General features: G+C 52.9%; 1 protein-coding gene across 1 annotated transcript in view; it reads right to left on the minus strand.

Moving 5' to 3' along the window:
- Positions 1 to 7715: 7715 nt before the first annotated feature.
- The window catches only part of ITPRIP (inositol 1,4,5-trisphosphate receptor interacting protein), a 23192-nt gene continuing 10963 nt past the window's right edge, over positions 7716 to 19944 (minus strand). The window contains exon 2 of the mRNA XM_077748443.1: positions 7716 to 11393. Coding sequence (XP_077604569.1) covers positions 9722 to 11380 — 1659 coding nt within the window. The 5' untranslated portion in view covers positions 11381 to 11393 and the 3' untranslated portion in view covers positions 7716 to 9721. The remainder of the gene's footprint in view (positions 11394 to 19944) is intronic.

The following is a 19944-nucleotide window of genomic DNA, read 5'->3' on the forward strand; positions in this document are numbered from 1 at the left end:
GGAACCTGGGTCCGGCAGCTTCTATCACTTACCCCAGAGGAGTGGGACAGGGCTGTCTGATGCCATTTGATCTCCAGGCTTAGGGATTGCCTTGTGATCATTTCAGCTGTGTTCACACAGCACCTCTTGTTAGAGTCCCAGACATGGCGAAAGACCAGGCAGCAGTGGGGGTGATGCTGTGACGTGTCAATGCCCACTGAGCTGTCTGCTGCCTCTGCCTCCGACTCAGCCCGACCAGCCTCATTTCTCCCCCATCTCAGCCCCGCCTGGCCATCTGCTGCCTCGGGTGGATTCTGACTCATGTCAATAGTTACCAGTGTGACTCTTGAGCCAGTTGGACACATGCAAGCTTGCTCTGGTGAGGTGGCCTGGTCTGTCCGATTAGACTCCGTGTCACAGGGGCAGTCCGCTCAGGATGGGGCACCCTGTTGCCATGGCACCCGAGCCAGAGCAGAGTCAAGTCTGTGAGACACATTTCCCCGGGATCTTTGCTCGGCCCCTGTGGCCTCTCCTAGGGCTTGGGGACGATCGGACTTTGCAAGGTGGTAAATCCTGTGTGCTGGCAAGTATTTGGCATGAGATCAAAATTGCTGTGGACACAACAGATAATGGCATGTCTCTGGATGACCAAAACCAGAGATGTCCTCTCCTGGGCTCTACATACTAATTTAGAAAGCTTGCAAAACCAGGAAACCCAGGATGAGAAAAGTGCGCATGGGGAGAGGTTGCAGGCTGGCGGCCCTCAGCCCAGTTCGGGGTGCGAATGCTTTTCGGCCAGACGCGCTCTCTGCAGTTTGCCGGGGTCACCGGCGCTGCCTTCCATGTCCTCCTCCTTTATGCCACCCGTCCGCCCCACAGAGGAATCCGTTGTCAACCTCCAGATAAAGTATAAGGATTTAGCCTGGAGAAGAGAGGCAATTAAACAATGCTCCACAAGGAGCTTTTAAAATACCATGTCTTTTATTGCAGGAGAGGGCAGAAATAATATATTAGGGTTTGTTTTTTAAATGCAACAATGAAAATAGGAATTCTTCCACCATCTCGTGGGGCAGAGATAACTGCTTTTGACAATCGGTGTATATCTTATTTAAAAAAGCATGTCGAACTTACAGATTTAAGGCGAAAGCTGTTCTCTATGTCCTGCAGTGTGGAAAGAGAGAAAAATCGTTTGAAAGAGCCTCATTGTCATACATGAGGTTAACATCCAAATCTATGACCGGAGGAGGTCCTATGAAGCTCCCGTCCTTAGTGGTTCTGAACCGGAGGCCATCTGGACCGAGTCCAGTGACATCTGGTGTGGTTGGGGGTAGAGTGGGTGACCAGGACAGCTGGCAGCGGTGGTGGGGGCAGAGGGTGATGGTGACAGTTACTTGAAGTCCCTTTTAGCTCTAAATCTCTCTGATCTCAGTCAAAGCAGCAGTTGAGCGTTCAAGTGGCTTCAATCTGAATTATAAGGTCCAAGCTGGAGTGGTTCTTCTGTATGTGCCCTCCACATGGCTCTTTGGAGCTTTGGTGGCAGGTGTGTGTGTGGGTGTCTCTCTCCTTTGATTCCTCACTTTCATGCCTTGCCTGGTCCACATTTCCTTTGTCAAAGTCCGTGGTCTTCTTGATGCAGGGGAACGAGCGGCTTTGCCTTCAGAACCGAGCTTAACTCTCAGGTGGTTTATGTCGGCATGTTTCGGTTTGTTATCTAAAGTCTTCACAAATAACCAAGTATCCAGCTCAAGAGGGCTCTTGTTGATTAGCTTCCAGCCCCTCCCTTCCTTTCCCTCCCACGGGGAACACTGTACCTGCCCAGGAGACTCATTTCCCATTCATCTTCCTCTGTGATTCACTGGAAGCCTGGACATTGGCTTTTTTCAAACATTTTCCTCCCATCTGGCTTCTCAGAGCTCTTGAGCCTTTGCAAATATTGTTTCCTCCACTCTCCCAGTCTTCCTCAGAGCAGCCTGGTTTGTTTTGTTTTGCTCTGTGTTTTATTTTTTTCAATCAGCCTTCTCTCTGGCAAAGTTCAGATAAAAATTCTTTTTTGTGTCAAGAGGTAGTGTACCAGCGTGGTGAAGAATAGGGCTGTTCAGTCAGACATTCTGAGCTCACACCCTAGCTCTGCCAGTCATTAAATTCTGTTGCTTAACACCTCTGAGCATCAGTTTATCTGTAAAATGGGACCATTGTGTCTGTTTCATAGGATTGTTGAAAAATAATGGGATCGTCCACATAAGGATTCAGCACTTGCCAGGTAAATATTTGCTCAGTGAATGGCAGGAAACCCTATCATCATAGTGAGACTTCTCTGAAAAGGTCGGACTTGACCCCTGTGTTCATTCTCCCATGACTTTATGGGACATGATGTCCTACATTGTTGGACAATTGGCTTGATTCGTGGTTTGGAGTGTCTTCTGTTCTGCATGTGGGGGGTTAATCTCAAATGATCTGTAAGCCCTTGGAAGCTGGGACTTTTCTCTCTCCTCCTCCTCTTCCTGGCACCCCACGCCTAGTTTAACATGGAGTCCCCAGATCTTGCCACATTGTTGACGACAGTAAAGTAAATACCCTTTCCCGGGTTGTGGAGAAGTACTCAGAATCTCACTTCTCAGCCCGCTTGGAGCACACTTAAAGGAAGGGATTTGAAATGAACAAGGGCCTGTGCAGCTGTTAGGCCGCTTGGGAGTTGCACAGAACACACCAGCACCCCAGGAGCATGCCGTTCGTGGAAAGGACGATCACACACGTGCTCCAGGCAAGAGCTGTGGAACACTGTCTTGTCACTTCCTCCTGGGGGCCCACCACACCAAGACTCCTCTTGTGGACAGCAGGGGTCTGGGCAGTCTGCTTTGTCAGTAGCAGATGGCCTCCAGAGTGTGCATTTGCAAGCCCAGTAGAAAGCAACTGAGGCAGGCTCTGACTGTGCAGCCCACCCAGGGGAGCTGGAGTGGACCCTCTCCTGGGAGCACAAGATGCGTTTCTGAACCTAGGATGGCTATCTGTTAGCAGGAGCAGACTTGGATAAATCTGGGTTTATGTTTCCAAAGCCATGCAATATTTGGGTTATTATGCCTAGGGATTTAGAAAGTCTCTCAAAGGATGTGTGTGAGTATTTGCATATTTCCGTGCATTTCTGCCATAGGGGGGAGGTACCAGGATAAATCATTAGGTTGTTTTTTTTTAATTTGTGTTTATTTATTATTATTTTTTTTTTACAAATAGTTTATTGTCAAATTAGTTTCCACATAACACCCAGTGCTAGAAACAGTTTAGATGGGAAGGGAAGGAGTTATTTTTAAAAATTCCACCCTAAAATAAATGGTAATTGGCCATTCATTTGCTAAAGAGAAAGGCCCCCTTTGGTGACTTTATCTGGGACCATCTGATGGCAGCAGAGGTGTGGTCAGGGACAGATATCCTGGGTGCAGTGGCAGCCAGAGGAAGAGCTGGCTGGGGCTCTGCTGAAGCCCTCACCTAAAACCTGGGCCTCAGGTTTATGGAGGAAGGAACCCAAGGTAGAGTCAGAATAGACAACCTTGTGTTTATGGAGAGCTTACTGTTTTTGTTTTTGTTGTTCTTGACTTTACTCAAGTCCTAAGCTATGTGACCTTTTCACTCAATCTTCTCAATGGCTCTAGGAGGTGGACAGCATGATCCCATTTTATAGAAGAAACTGAGGCAAAACCAAGGCTCATAGAAACTAAGAGACTTGCTGAGGGAAGACGTGGCATAGCCGGAATCTGAACACAGAACCCAAGCTCGTAGTCCCTGTGCTTCTTCTACGGTCTGGAATCTGACTCCTTGGTCTTTGCACAGCTTTGTCATGGTAGCAGCTGGGAATCTAGTGGACAGCACCTTACACATAGGCCTCCATTTTCAGTGGGCACGTGGAGATAGGGCAGGGGTCCGCCATTTCCTTGTCTCTCTGGATCGTTAAGCATTCAGGCTGAGTGATCTTGCTGCTTCAAGTCTGGTTCTGGATGGGTGGGGCTTTGGTACCTTCCCTGCCTGTCAGGTTGTAAAATGTTGCAGGACACAAATGTGTGGAGAGTGTTCTTAGGAAATAGTCCCGGAAAAGCTACCGGTATCAAGAGGGTGGAATGCCACCAATCTCCTGGGCCCTACATCTGGCTCTACTTAAGGCCTCTGCTGTCGTCTTGGTTGGCTCAGATTCCTGGGGTACGGGGTCGACATGGCCTGACTCATGGTCCTTGGCTGGGAGATCTTGGGGCTGATTCAGCTCTAGCCATGCTATTTGAAGGTACCCCAAGACAACAGTCAGCCACTGGAGGTCTGACCACTGTCCCAAGAGACATCTGATGCAACATAGTTCAGTCTACTCTCCAGAAATAAGTGAACAGTGAGGCCATGGGGGCTGTGAGTCATCTCTGGCCAGGTGGGAAGACAGGCCCAAGGATGCCTTGTAAAAAGGGGCAGGAAGTGGGTCTTTGCTTTGTTTCTATTTTAAATAAAGTTACCTTAAGAGCAATCTAAAAGATCACTGATCAATGGGTTTTAAAGAAACAGAGGGGACCAAATTCTTCCCAATCCCCTACCCCACCCCTGTCTTGCAAATCTCATCTGGCACTTTTAAGACCTACCTTTTCCCAGGAAGAAAAGAAGCAATGCCTCTGAACATCATGGAGGTTTATGTTGTTCCATCTTGCTGGGAGAAAATTTGTTGACAGTTTTATTTTCTGGGTTCTTTGTGGGGCTGTAGAGGAACATCAAAGGAATAGAAAATGCCACTTACATCAGGAACGCAGGGTTCTACACTGTGCAGAAGGAAATAAACCAGCCCTGGGCCCAGATGAACAGAACACAAGCATTTGGGAATGGAACGACAATCATTTTGATTTGATTTTCTTTGGGGAGGCCCTTCCCATTTCCCTGTGTCTAAGGGAGCTAAAGCTGTTACAGCCCAAACCCAAAGCTGATCTGGGAGTTCTTGAATTCCCTCTGGCCATGCAGGCCTCAGTCACATCAGTTCACTTACAATTACTTAATGCTCTTTGCTGTTCTCGGGCTTATATTTTGGCCATCAGTTTTGCCTTCCTAATAGACCCGCATCCTTGGGGACAGAGCACTCGTCTTAGACTTCTATTTCCCACACAGCACCTGACTTAGGGTAGAACCCAAGTTGTGTTGCTCAGTACTTGGTTAAAAATGCCTTCTCCTCACTCTGGAGTCAAGATGATGGAATAAATCTCAGGCAATAGTTGATTTTCATGGTTAGATACCTGGTGGTGAACACATATATACCAAATTGATGGGTGCATATTATAGCAATTACCAGAAGGGCAGATCACTTCAAAGCAGGCTTTATGCTGAGATGTTCACTGCGGTGCTGTTTATGATAGCAAAAAAAATTTTTTAAAAAGCTGCCATAACTGTTCCTCAGGAGGAGAGGCTCAGTAATTTAGGGTACATACATACAAACAGGGAGATAGTAAGTCAGCAGCTATTTTGAAAAATAGGGTAGAACCAAATGTTCAAAACTGATATCTGAGGAAAGTTAGATGATATGATGCAATTTATGTAAAAAGAAAGAGGGGTGCATGCGCACATGTGATACATACACAGAAAAATTTTGGAAGGCTACACAAGAAATTTCATATTGGTTACGGATGGGGAATGGATGGAGATGGGGTGGGTGCTTGTATCTGTTACTTAATTTTTCTGTCAGTAGTTGAATTTTTTTATCATGACTATATTGTTTTTATTTAAAAAAACCCAACTGGTTAGAAAAACAAACTATCTTTGGATGGCTTCTAAAAGATGCTCTTCTCAGGGTTGGGGGGAGGGGTCAGGGGGAAGGCAGAGGAGGGTGAGCAAGGTGGGCACCAGGCAAGCTGGGGGTCTGTGTTTCCCGCACTGAGCGGTGGGGATTGGTGCTCTCTGCTCCTGAGTTGCCGGCCAAACCAAACAACCTTCCAGATCTATCCCAGGAGGTGGAGAGAGAGAGAGAGAGAGAGAGCATGAAAATGTGCTGAATCACAGCCTATGTGGTGACTTCAGTTAGAACTTCCAGGACAGGGCTGCTGGCTCAGTCGGTTAAGTCTTGGACTTCAGCGCAGGTCATGATATCACGGTTAGTGGGTTCGAGCCCCATGTCAGCTGTGCTGACAGCTCGGAGTCTGGAGCCTGATTCAGATTCTGTGTCTCCCTCTTTCTCTGCCCCTCCCCTACTCACACTCTTTCTCTCTCAAAAAAAAAAATCATTAAAAACAAAACCAAACTTCCTGGACATTCACTGACTGTGCCACACTGGCCCTCCTGCCCCCCCCCGCCCNTCATGGTTTGGGGCAGATGAAGTTACTGTCTCACTCAAAAATCAACAATGGCTTACCACTGCTTATTGTATGAAGTTCAAATGTACCTTCGTTTACTTTGCCTTCAAGGCTTTTCTGTGATGAGCCCCAACATTTTCAAACTCATTTGCTAAAATTCCTCCGTATCTATCAGCATATAAACCAGCCCTGCCTGGGTTCAAATCCTAGCTTTGCTACTCACCCTTCTGTGCCTCGGTTTCCTCATCTGGAACATGGGGAGAATAACATACAGCACCCACATCATGGGGTTGACGTGGGAATTAAATGTGTTAGCACAAGAAATGCACACAGAAGGGTGACTGGCACCAGGTAGATGGCAGTTAATTGTTGCCTCCATCTATTAAGCTTTCCTACTCTCACCCCATGGTTCTGGCTGGAACACTCTTCCTCGTCAGTCTTACCCATCTTTCAGAAGCCGTATCAGGCAGTGCCTAATCCCTTATCCCCCAAGGTAATCAGTGGTTCCTGGCCTTTCCGAATCACTTGGGGAACTCGGCAAAAGGCAAATTCCTGGGCCAGACTCCTAGAGACTCCACTGCTGGGTGCAGCGTGGCCCAGAAACCTGCACCTAGGGGACACCCGTAATGTGTCTTTTGGGGCCACAGCCAGTAAAGCAGCCCGAACTGGGCTTCTCCTGTGGACTCACCAGTGTTTCTATCATTCTTTTTTAAAATTTTTAAATGTTTATTTATATTTGAAAGGGGAGGAGGGGCAAAGAGAGATGGAGACAGAATCTGAAGTGGGCTCCAGGCTCTGAGCTGTCAGCACTGACACAGGGCTTGAACTCTCGAGCCCTGAGATCATCCCCTGAGCCGAAGTCGGACACTTAACCTACTGAGCCACCCAGGCGCCCTGTTTCCATCATTCCTGTGGCCCTTCCCAACCTAACCAGTGTCTTGGCCTCTGGCCGACCTTCCTCCTTTCTGTGTTGTCAAGAGGTGTAGCAAAATGTGGTTCTGGAGCACGCGACACACCCAGTGAGCGGAAGCCAAACATGCTTGGCTGAGGAAAGAGCTTCCTCAGAGAAAGAGGCCTGGGTGTCCTTCGTGGAAAGGCCTCAGATGTGCCCTGAGGGACTAAAGCTTCCACTTAGAAGATCATCCCTTTCCTCAAAACCCAAAAGCTTCATGTTTCTTCTCGCTCCCACGTTTGTCTGCACATCAAGTTCTGTGAGGTAAAGTCTCGTGCTGGCATCCACCAAGTTCCCCTCTCGGAACTCCGCAGGCTGCTTCAAAGATGGACTAGAAATTGTTCTATTTCATTATTTGTAAAAGTTTCGTGAAAGCGTAAGAAGCAAAAGGGAGTGAAAGCTTCCAATGGTCAACAGGAAACCCTCCCCATTCCCCAACTCTGCTCTGGGGAACGCACAGACTTCTTGAAGTAAAAACAAACACCGTGACCAGTTTCTACTTCTTCCAAGAATTTAATTCTTCCTTTAATATAAATAAGGCAGCATGAAACACTGAGAGCCCTGCTGCTTTCTGCTTCAGAAGCAGCCTCGGTGCATAAAAGATCCCCATTTCCCCGCTGAGCCGGCAGCTCTGAATAAACAAGAGGCCAGAAGGTAATTTTTCAGTGAACTTTCTCCTGGGAGCCAAGGGAGGTCCAGGCTTCGTCTTGGCTTCTGGAGGCTGGTTCCTGGCTGTCGGGTCTCCTCCAAGCACAACAAGATTAGGATGAAGGTGGGGAAGGCAAGGCACGGGCAATAATAAATACGGAAATTCACCCCGACTCTGGAAACAAGTCCCAACTGAATGGGGGGCCTGGAGCTCTGTCGGGGACCATGCCGGCACGCCCCTTCCCTGCAGCCCCGGCCGCCGGTCTGCACAGTCCAACTCCAGCTCACACGGAAGGGTTCCGCCAGGTTTCAGTGTTCCATCACAGCCCAGCCTGCTGCGAGTAAACCCTGCCAGGCACACTGTCCACCTTCCAGAACCCTCTGGGGCTGGGACAGGATCCTCTGCAGCTCGGGGTGAGCCTGACAGTCCCGGGGAACTGCGTGTGCTGTTCAGCAGGCATGGCCAGCTTAAACCCCTGCTACTGGTGCAGGCACCCTCATTCTTGCCTCCTCCTCGCTTGCTGCAAGGGTTACTGAGGCGATGCCATTAGAGGAACTCCCAAAGTGCCAGTGAAGCCACAAGTGGAGGAGGGAGTGGCTTCCCAACCCTTCTAAAAGAGGCCCACAGACGGGCCAGCTCCCACCACAGCCTCTGGCACCTGCCCAGTGACCGGGGCCCTCAGCAGTGCCGTCCCTGTATGCCCCCAGTCAGCCGAGCCTCTCAGGGTCTTGGTCATCTGTGTAGCTGGCTGGCAAGGCCCATCCAGAAAGGAGGGTTCTGTGCAGGGAGGGAGCCCCACTGGAGAGAGCAGATCCTGGGGCTAACAGACGGAGCTAGCTTTTCTCCCCTGGCCTCCAGGAACGCCCTGCTCTGGGACAGACCCTGTGGAGGAAAACTCAGGGCTATGGCATGTGTCACTTCTCAGCTCTGGACTGGGCATCAGAGGCCAGGCTGCAAGCCAGGCCCCAGTACCCTGGGTATAGGTTCTGTCCTTTATCTCACTCACCATGTGTCTCCCAGAGCTTCCACCTTTGGTATCCGCCCTCCCCCACCCCGTGCAGACCAGCTGTGGAGAGAATACAGAGGGGTGAGGGGCCGAGGAGCCTGTACCCCGCATGGTATGTGGCACCCACAGTGCTCAGCTCACTGGGGGAAGGGGTTGGGCGAGGGGGTGCACGCTGAGACATGTAGCTGAAAAAGAGGCCACGTGAAACTTCCCTCTACCACCAAGTGCCCATTTCTGTGCAACAGACACTGGCCTCTTAGGGCCTCAAACCGCTACTTGGTCTTTTCTCCAAATAGCTTAAAAAATGGCAGCCACAGGTAGACTCCTGTTTTGCAGGCTGAGGATGGAAGGCTGCAGATTCCCACAGCTGCCCCTGTTAGTGCCTTGGGTGCAGATGCCCGGGGCCAAGAGTGACTGGAAACAGGGTGCAGGGTCATAACACACTGCCCTGTCAGACTCCTGTAGATCCTCTGTGGATATCCAAGTAAAGACTGGACCTGGGAGGTAAAAATTGTACCCAAATCGATGTCTGCAGTGTCTTTAACTTACTGTCCGTGCAGTATTTCGTCATCATCTTGGCCGTCTGTGGTGATCCAAAAGTAAGCGGCAAAGGGTCAACCAACCCCAGACCAGAACCTCACCAGCAGGCCCCAGCTGGCACAAAAGCAAACCAGCTTCCAGCTTGGAATGCTTTCCTCTGGGGCTGTAGGGTTTCCCTGGTGGGCTGAGCCACGGCTCCCAGCAAAGCCCAGCATTTTCCCAGGACTGGACTGTGGATGCCCCCAGTGGTGTGGACATGTGGGGTGTCCTGCACCCCGGCCCTCTGGGTCCTGGGAGCTCTACAAGACAACAGCTTTTGGGGGCAGGCTGGTGTGGTCTGAGGGGATATGGAGGGAATACTCGCTGATGAGCACTGGGGCATTCTTCAGCATCTCATAGAAGGAGTCCACCGTCTTCCGGTAGAGACTTCGCTGCAGGACAAAGGGCCGGAAGAGATTGAGAGGCTCAGCCCTGCGCACAGCCTCAGGGAGGCCCATGGTATGGGGTGCCTTGCGGTTGCCAATGAAGAAGTGATGGAGCTTCTTCTCCAGCAAGCTCTTCTCCAGGAAGCGGAGCAGCTCGTGCAGGCGAGCATCGAGCTGCCCGGCCTCCCAGTCGGCGGGCCGCCGGGAGACCAGCAGATGCAGGAGGGCCGTCTTGAGGTGGTAGTTGCCCAGCCCGCTGGGGCCGGTCAGGCGGCTCTGCTTGGACAGCAGGAAGGAGGCGATCTGCAAGCAGCTGAGGTGACAGGCACCCTCAGGCAGCGCCTTCGATGTCATCCGGAGGAAGTGTCGCTCGTAGACGGCAAAGGACAGGAGCCAGTCAGTGCTGGATGCCGGGGCCTCCCCAGAGGGCTCCCTGGGAAGGTGGGAGACAAAGTACAGGTCCGAGTCGTCACATTGGATCACAGGAATCAGGTTAAAGGGCATGAACTTCCCCGAGCGGAATCTGATCTTGAGGGATCCAGGGGAGTCCAGCTGACCGAACGCCAGGTCAAACTCGTATTTGTGGGCGATGCGGTGCCAGGCTCTGGTGAGGGCCGTCTGGAACCACTTCATGACCTGCAGCGTGTCCAGGTAGGGGGCGTCTCTTGCACACAGGAGCATTTCCACCTCGCTGCCTGGCTGAGCCACGCTGTTCTTGCCGTGGAGGAGACACAGCATGTCTTCCCCGAGCTTGGTCTTGTCGCAGATGCAGCCCAGCGGATCCTCGTCGGCCCGGACCACCTTGATCTGGCCGTAGCCCTGGCGACCCAAGGGCACAGAGCGGCGGGAGCAGCAGAGCTCTGCGTGGAAGTGGTAGGGCTCAGGGGGTATGAAGGGCACAAAGAGGTCGCACAGCAGTGGCCTGTCCACCTGCCAGTTCTCATACATGCTGTCCACGCCAATGAAGTCCTCCACCTCCATGTCCGTGTCGCGGTTGCAGAGGCTCCTCAGGGCCTCCAGCAGGTCATCCACGAAGCCTTCCACGAACTCCCGGGTGCGGGCCGCATCGGCCGTGGCACCCCGGATGCAGCGCTCATAGAAGTGGTTGAGCATGCCCTTGTTGGGCAGGCTGAGGCCCTGGAGCGGGGCACCCTCCAGGCCGGGCAGCTCGTCCTCGTCCCCGCCTGGGCACTCGGGTGAAGGCGCGTCCTGGTGGTCTTGCCGCCACACCTCGATCACCAGGAAGAGGATCATGCACAGGGTGCTCCACAGGTCCCAGGCCGTGCGGCTCTCGTTCTGCTGCTGGCCTTCCTCCGCCACCCGCTCCAGCGCCTCCTTCTCGGCGGCCATCCGGGCCACCTCCTCCTCCAGCCGCAGCTGCTCGAGCTGCAGCTTCTCCTGATGCGCCTGCATCTTGCGGATGATCTCCTCCTCGTTTTCGGGGACCGTGGCGTTCTCCCGCGGGAACAGCAGCGGGTGGTTGATGATGGCTGTCACCACCACCAGACACACCCGGAAGAGCCCCAGAGCCATGGCTGCAACCTTCCTGCCACACAGAAAGACAGATCAATGGTCACACAGAGCGTCCCTCTGTGCCGCCTCTTCCCCGGATGCTCGCGTCAACCCCCCGCCCACAGAGTTGGGTGAATGTCTTGGTTCTTCTCCCCGCCACCCCGCAGTCTCCTCGTGTGCCTCCATGTGGCCTTGGACGAAAGACCTGCAAAGAGTCCCACACCAGCAATCCTGGCTGAGCAACTCATAGGGACGGCCCTGTCTGTCTGCCCAGGCTTTCCTCCTTCTGGAAGCAGCAACCCACTTTCCCCAGCAGCCACCCGGTTTCTGCTCCCTGTCTTGTGGCTTGGGTAGATGATCCCACCCCAGCTCCGGGGGGAGGGGGGGACATATAACCCAGGCCCAAGCTATTCCACACCCCTGCCCCCACAGTGTGGATTCAGTGAGGAGCACAGGACCTCACTTGGGCCAATGGGAGGGAGGCACAGGTAGGATTTGTTGGGGCCGATGGGAGAAAGATGCCCTGTGGCCTTTGTTTGCCAGGGAACATGATTACAGCTGCCGGTGGCTCTCCAGCTGCCTGGAAGGGGGTCTGCTTGAGAAAGATGCCAACACAGACAAAAGCAGACTCTCTGGACTCACTGCCTCTGGACTTTTTAACTCCTATAAATCAACAATTTCTTTGCTTTGTTTAAATCAGTTCAAGTCATTTTTCTATCCCTTCACCCATCTCCCCTCAGTGAATGCTGTGTGGCACAGGTGTGTTTTTTCAATGCAGTAAAGCCTAGTGGTGGAGAAGAAGATTGAGTTACAAGGCCAGCTGCGTCATTGATTAGCTGTGTGACCTTGGGCATGTTAACACACCTCTCTGAGACCCAGTTTCCTTATTGTACAAGAGGAAAACCACAGTAGCCGCAGGGTCACAGTACTGATGGATGTGGTGACCCATGCGAAGTGTGTACACAGCAGGGGATGGTGAACAGCATATACGCATCCAACAGCAAGTGCTTCTGAAGCAGTTCTGGGCCCTGTCTTCCCCCACTATAAACCTCTCCTTCTGATCTGTGAGGCCTCACCCCAAATACAGACTCTGACCTCCTGGCCTTCTCCTGGGTAGAGCTCTCCCCTGGGCAACCTTGGAGACAACCAGAGTGGCTGAATGTTAGATTTGCTCTCCTGAATCTTCCAAACCTTAAACCTGACTTCTTAGTTGTGAAGGGCGATACTCCACTCCTCCAGGACAAATGGATTTTTAGATCTCAAGTGACTTTTAGGGAAGAGCTAACCCCATACAATCCTGGGAGTTTGTTAGACATGCAAAACCTTGGCCACATCCCAGACCAATTGAATCTGCATTTTAATACCATACACATGAAAGTCGGAGAAGCACAACCTTACAAGGTAAGCCTTTATATTACACCCTCTCCTCTCCTAGGCAGGAAGCTTGGGAAGTAACAGTGGGCCTTTTCAATACTTACTCTGCCCCCTGTCTGGGACCTCAGCTAGGAAAGCTAATGGCCAAATGAGGTCATTTTTGGACAACAAAAAACACAGAGGGCTCCCCTGCCCCCCTATATGCCACTCATGCTGATAGGAGCTTTTCCACTTTGCGTGAGCCCCATAGCTAACCTTTAACTTGTACCCTTAAAAACACTTGTTTTGGTTCTTACCCTGATGGTGCCAAGGAATAGGTATTTGTCATCAGGTAAAGAAACCTCTACAGGTTCTAGCCACCAGTGCCAGGATGTGCATGACCTGAGCTGTCACACTTGGGTGAAGCCCGCTGCTCGGCTGTGATTCCATCCTAGACGCAGGTGGACATGCAAGCAGGAACCAAAAGAGTGGTCTGCCTGCAGCAGAATTAGGTTTACACACCCATTCAGGTCCCAGAGGTGAACTTGAGGAGATGGAGGACAGGAGAAAGTGGAGAAAGTCAGACCGGAAGGCAGGCGGGCTGAGGAAAAAGTACAGGGGGCAGCTGGCCAGCTTTTCGTCCCCAAGACTAGGAGTAGCTTGCCAGAGAATTGCAGAAACAGGTCAGTCCTGGTTTCCACATTCTAGAGATACAACAATGGAAAGTTTTGCCGGGGGGTCCAAGGCAAAGCTGGAGGCTGGCTTATTAACACGGATCAGGCTTTTAAGATAAAGGTGTAGAGTGCTATTAGGCAGAGCACCAGGCAGCAGCCAGTTAGCAGAGAATTTGGGGGTGTTGAGGACCCTGAGGGTCCCTGTACTACAGGCAGCCACCTTTGGGCATGACAGGCCCTGCCTGACAAGTCACAGTAATAATCCTAGGCAACCCCTGATCTAGGAGGTCAGTCTCCATGCTCGCTCAGGATAGGATGCTACCAACTACACAATGGCGTCATTGTCAAGCCTGAAGACTGGGAAGTCTTCTTCCTCCCTCCCCGAAAGCTTCCATAGGACTACCTGTGTGCATCCTTGTGTCCTGTTCAAGGGCCGTAATGGCCTCCTTGTATTGCAACAGACAAGGTTCAAAGCTCCAAACGAACTGGAGCCATCGACTCTGTGTGCAAGGGGTTAAGAGGATGGATTCCAGAGGAGACAAGACAGGGCCCAGCACATGTACCTAATAGCTATGTGACCTTGGACAAATCACTCAATTTCTTCGACCCTCAGTCTCTTCATCCATATAACAGCAATAATAATACCTGCTATTGTAAAGCTCGAACAAGGTAATACATATAAAGCACTTGGCAAAATGCCTGCCCCTGAGCAAGTTTTCCTATAAAAGGGTAGCTGTGAAGTGATGGGATAACACAGTGAACCTGCCTGCAGTGGTTCCTAATGGGCCAGGCAGATGCCTCTGCAAGGTTCAAGGGTGGGATACATGCAGCCCACAGGATCATGGACAGTTGGACAGTCATAGGCTTACAACACTCACTGGGAGTCTGAGGGAGAAGGGAACAGAGTGGAAGAAGCCTGGGCTATAGAAGCAGACAGGCTTGGGTTTGAGACTTAACTTGCCGAGTGGTCTTGCTTCTCCAGACTCCACTGCTTTACCTGTGAGATGGGGCTAACAGCAGACCCTCCTTCACAGGGAGGTTGAGTTAAGGGAGATTATTCATCTCAGGTGCTTGGCGCAGAGCAGATGTCCTACAACACCAGCTCCTTCCCCTGAGGCCTCTGCGGGCCTGTTTTCTCACCTGCGAAGCGCACCGTGCCAAGTCCGAGGGGTGTGGAGCAAAGCACGCTCAAAGGTGCTTTGAAAGCACAAAATGCTCCCCTAGTGTTGCTGTCCCTTGGCATGCCACTCTGCCCTCCAGCAAAGGGGAGAAGCCTCTGGAGGCCTGGATCCTCCTGGAGGTGGAGTTCTGACTCAGTCCTTCCTTAAACCGCCAACTCCCTCCCAGAGATCAGATGAGATCCCAGGTGTCATTTTGCTTTTAGCGTATGGACAGGCGGGCTCTGCCTATGGGCACGGAGGGATGGCGAACAGGCCGTGCCGCTCAGTGCTCGCTAGATGAGGCTGAGTTGAGTCCTCTACTCCCCCCCTCCCCAAAACAAACCACAGGAAACACTGCCCTGGGGCCACCGGGCCAGAAGAATGAGAAGGAACCAGAGTGGGGTGACTTTTGTTGGAGACCAGAGGGATAGACAGGTATCTGGGAGCCTCTCCTAGAACCATGGATATATATGTGCCCCACCCCACCTCCCAAAGGGCCCCCTTTCCCCAATTTGAAAACTGTCCACCTCTGCACTGGCCCAAGGCTCTCAGCTCTACGAGGCTGCCCCATGCATGTGGTCCGAGACATGAGTTGGGTTTGGCTCGAAAATTAACTTGGGTTCCTCTGAGGGTTTTTGTCTGTCTGCTTGCCAGGAAGCCAGCAGGAAACCTGCGGAGTTCCTCTCCACCGCTGGCCCTGCCTACAGAGTGTGGTGGCCCATGCAGGTCACGGCTAAACTTAGCCTGGCAAAGGGCCAGGGTCACGAGGCAGCAGAGGCTGGGGCAGAAGGCTGCAGGTGGTCAGCCCGGCCAATAGTTTTCTCAGACCCTTATTCTGAGCCTGGCAGGAAGCCTCAAACTCTAGGGGAGAAACCCCAGATGGCTTCTCTATTCCCTGGGGTCTGTCACTCCTACACCCCTCACCCAGAGCCCTACAGCCCCCAAATCACAGCCCTACAGTCCCCCAATGAATGCCACTAAGAGTTATCTAATAGATATATGCTTCTGTTTATCCAGCCCTCACTAGGATGTGCAGGGTGCTCAGTGTGCCACCCCCCACCCCATAACCTTCTATATGAGGGGTGAGATCCCTGTTTCACAGCTGGGTTAACCAAGCCCAGGAGACAAAGTAATTTTCTAGCCACATTACTTGAAAAGGCACAGCCAGGTTGAGATGCTGTTCTCTCTGCTACCATCTGCAAAGCCCAAATTCTTTCTGCACTGCTATGTTTTCAAAGCACCTACTATGCGCAAGGACCATGCTGGACGCTGCAGGGCCCCCACAGATGAGTGCAGCATGATCCCAGGCAGGAAGAGCACCACAGTTCATGTGTGGAAATAGACAGCCACCAGCCACCAAGGATGGTCCCGGAACAGAATGAGCTGTGGGCATAAATGGCAGACAAGCAGTAGGCCACTAAAAAGCAGAGGGAGAGAGGGCATTTCTGTTCTTTGGAGGCTCCTCCTTGTCTGTGGACTCCCTGTGCTGGGGAGATGCGGGTGTGGAAGCCCTTGGCTCCGTATCCTACAATAAACCTGGAGAAGTGAGAGCCTGTGTCCAGCCCCACGTGTTCATCAACACCTCTTCTGCCCCACCACCTGCCTACCCCCACCCAATGGTAGCTGGCTGTGGCCTCAGCAGCAGGGGTGCCCAGGACCCATTTCTCAGCAGCCAGCAGTCCCCCAGGACAGTGGTTCTCAAAATACGGCCCCCACTAACAGCACCACAATCGCCTGGGAGCTTGTTAGACATGCAAATGTTCAGGTGCAATCCCAGGCCTGCTGATCAGAAACTCCAGGGCTGGGGCCCAGCACCTGGGGTTTTAACAAGCCCTTTGGGGGGAGGTTCCAGTCCCCACTCAAGTCTGAGAACCAGCCCTGCCCAAGCCAGGCAGGCCTCCAGGGAGGAGGAAGGCGTGGCTCCAGTACTGTCACCGCAGCTCGGATCCTGCAGCTTGCCAAGGCTTTGCCCCACGCCCAGCTTGTCAGATGCAATTAGCTGTGCTAATTACAGCAGCAAAAGCGGCCCAGGCCTGAGCGTCATCTTCAGAGCTTAAAGGAGCAGCTGAAGTCGTTTCTTTATGAAACAAAATAAAGTAGGAGGGTTGGTGGCAGGAGAAGCCATCTGCAGCCCAGGCCCCTGGGGTTACAGGGCCCTTTCTCACTGCTTAGGCTCTGCACCCTCTGAGGAAGCAGGGGCCAAGGGAGACCAAGCTGTTGGTAAGTTTGGGCTGAACCCCTACAGGGTGAATGGTCTTGTGCAGGAGCTTCTCAGTCCCAGCTGACAAGGTGCACAGCGGTTTGTGGGGAATTAAACCACAAATTTCAGAAAGTCAGAATTTAGTGTGGTACTCATCTAAGCCCCATTTTATAGATGAGGAAACGGAGACCTAGAGAGGAGATCTGTCGGGCGAGGAGGGTGGGTGGAAGTGGTCCCAGGAGACATCACCCTTTGGACCCGCACAGACAGGAGAGAAGTAGTGCTTCTAATTGTGCCAGTATTTACAAGGCTGAGTACTTTACTAGGCATGGATATGGTCATTTGATTTTCAGAACATTAGTCAGGCAGCTGCAGCATCCTATTTTGTGAAGAGACTGATGGCAGAAAGGTCCACTGTGTGACTTCTAAGATTCCCTGTCTGCAGTGAGCCTGTCCCCCGTCCCAGGCATCACTGCCAAGGACGACCACCCAAATCATCCAGGTTGGCTGTGCCCTGAGTTTCCCAGACCTGGAGGAAACAGGACTGTAAGGCTGAATGCAGAGCACGAGTCTGACCCTGAGTCTTCATGGTGGAGTCTGGGGCCCCTGAGCACGCAGTCTGTCCGAAGGCCTGGGGAGGCTCCCTCCCGCGGCCTGTCTCAGCTCCGATCCGCAACACCTCTCTCTAGCAGAGTTCACATCACCCACTGGCATCAGACAAGCGTCCCTGCCCAGCCCAGGAGCCCCTCCTTAGGGAGCCTGCCCTTCGATGCAGGCCACCTTCACCTTCCTGATCTTCCCTGTGTCACTTCACCCACCAGGCCCTGCCTTCCTGGCTGTAGTTTCAGCAAGTTCCAAAACCTGGACGTCCTCCTGCATCCAGGGAGCACTGCAGGTGCCCAGTATGAGGGAGCTGACTTGATCACGTGTTAGGGAGGCGATGGCCGCTGTGGGAGCGACTTACCTCCACAAACTCCTTCCTCTTCGCCTAACTCGGGGCCAGGGTGGGGGGTGCACACAGACTCAGCCCAGATGGCTCCCACCCTTCCAGGACAAGAGTCCCCTGCAGGAGAGGAGCAAGGCCTCACAGAGCTGGCCCACGCTGCTGCAACAAGAGCATCTCTCCCTGAGGGCCCTCTTTGCCTGTACCCCCATGGGGGTGGGGTGGGAATGGGGAGGAGGGGAGCAGGGGGCTGGGGCTGGGCAGCCTCAGGCCTGGGTAAGAGAGGGAGGGTCAGGCAAAGAAAGGAAGTGAGGAAAGAGGAAGGAAGAGGACCAACAAAGCATAATTGAGAAAGTGGGTAGGAGGGTGAGGTTCTAGGCCCCAGTGCCGCCTCTTCTCAGTGTCCTCCCAGCCACACCCACCCCTCCCCCACAGCAGGACCTTTGTCTTGGCCTCTAGCCAGGCTCACCTTCCTCCCACCTGCCACTGGGCTGCCTCCTTATCTCCTTTCAGTCACCCTTCCTGAAGGCAGGGGTTGTAAGACCAAATGTGGGGGGTGGGGGTGGAGAAGACCCCCAGAGAAAATGGGCAAGGCTGCAGATGCCAGAGGTGTGAGTGATGGGACGGAGTCGACTGAGTCACACAAGCTTTATCTAAAGGACAGATCCATCACATCACAAATGACATGATCTTTTTTTTTTTTTTCCAAGAGAAACAGAACTCTGGATTTTATCAAAATCCCTCAATTTTAGACTGTGGGTACTGTTTCAAAAATTCTTTGAAAACCAGGGAAGCCAAATAAAATACGTCAGCAGGCCACCTAAAGCCTGAGGGCCCTGGTCCACAGCCCTCTTTTTCCTGTCCATTGCCTCCTCCTCTCCCCCATTAAGCACCCCTCAAGGCTGCCCTTGACCATGGGATTCTGCTCACTCTTCCCCCTCAGCAGTACCACCACCATTTCCTCTGGGAACAGGACTGCCTGAAATAGACTCCTTGGCTCAATCTTTGCTCCCAGTGTCTCCCAGTCATCCCAGCAGCCCCCCTCAGAATAACCACACCAGGCATTTATGAGGGCTGGCTGTGTGCTGGGCCTGTGCCAGGGATTTACACAAAGGGCTTCCCCACAGCCTCTCCAGGAACTAGAAGAAAAGAGACTCTGGAGCCTAATGGGTGTGCACTAAGTAGCACCTGGAATTACTGTCTGAGGTCTGTGGTCTTCTGGACTGGAGAACTGGACCCCCAGTGCCCCTCCCCCCAACCCAGGGGAGATCCCACACTGACTGAGCAGGGACCTGGGCTAGGAAGAAGCAGGGGTCAAGACTGGAGCCTGGTAGGGTTGGGGGAGAGAGCAGAGAGGACAGAAACCCCCACCCTGCCACGCCCAGTGGAGAGTTCATGGCAAAGTTTATCCTGTGAGGGGAGAGGTCTTCTCCCCAAAGTAAGCTCTGCTGTCTCTGCCCCGTGGCCACACTGGCCAGACTCACAGAGGGTGCCCAGCCACTCCGGCCAAAGTGCTAAGTTTCCTCAAGGCCCACTTTTGGAAGAGGAAGGGGTTTCCGTAAAGTCACCAGGATGCCAACCCCATCCTCTGGTCCGGGGTCATGCAGCCGGCCAGCCCGAGTGCAGGAAGGACGGAGGCCTGGCCTCGCTGATGTGGGTGGGAGAGCCCACATCCTTCCTGTTCCCGCTCCTCCATCAGCGGCTCGTGCACATCCCTTGGCGAGCAGCGGGTGGAGAAGACAGGGAAGCCATCAATCTCCCAGGAAGGACACGGCGTCCTTCCGTCCAGCCATGTTGCCCGATGTTGATGCCCCCCCCAGCACGTCATGGGAAATCACAGCGTCCCGGGACAGACAGGCCGAGGCCTAGTGTCTCAGAGGCTAAGGCATGGCACGGAGGCTTGCAGGCCACACAGACAGGACGGGGCTTCCCCAGCAGCCCTTCGTCCGGCCCACACCCAGCTTACTCTTGTCTGTGTTCCCCAGGGCACCTCAAATCCAACAGCTGCGGCAGTGGGTTGAATGGTGGCCCTCAAAACATGCCATCCACGTGCTAACACCCAGACCCTGTGAATGTGACTTTAGTTGGAAGGGTCTTTACAGATGCGATTAAATTAAGGATCACGGAGATGAGCTCACTCAGGATTACCCAGGGGGGCCTTCAATCCAGTGACAAGTGTCCCTATACACAGACAGAGGCAGAGGCTGAAGGGAAGCTGCCAGGGCCTGGAAGGCCTGGAGCCACTGGATGCCGGA

This window comes from Crocuta crocuta, unplaced genomic scaffold (assembly GCF_008692635.1).
Source record: "Crocuta crocuta isolate KB4526 unplaced genomic scaffold, BGI_CrCroc_1.0 scaffold619, whole genome shotgun sequence".
NCBI classification, from domain to species: Eukaryota; Metazoa; Chordata; class Mammalia; order Carnivora; family Hyaenidae; genus Crocuta; species Crocuta crocuta.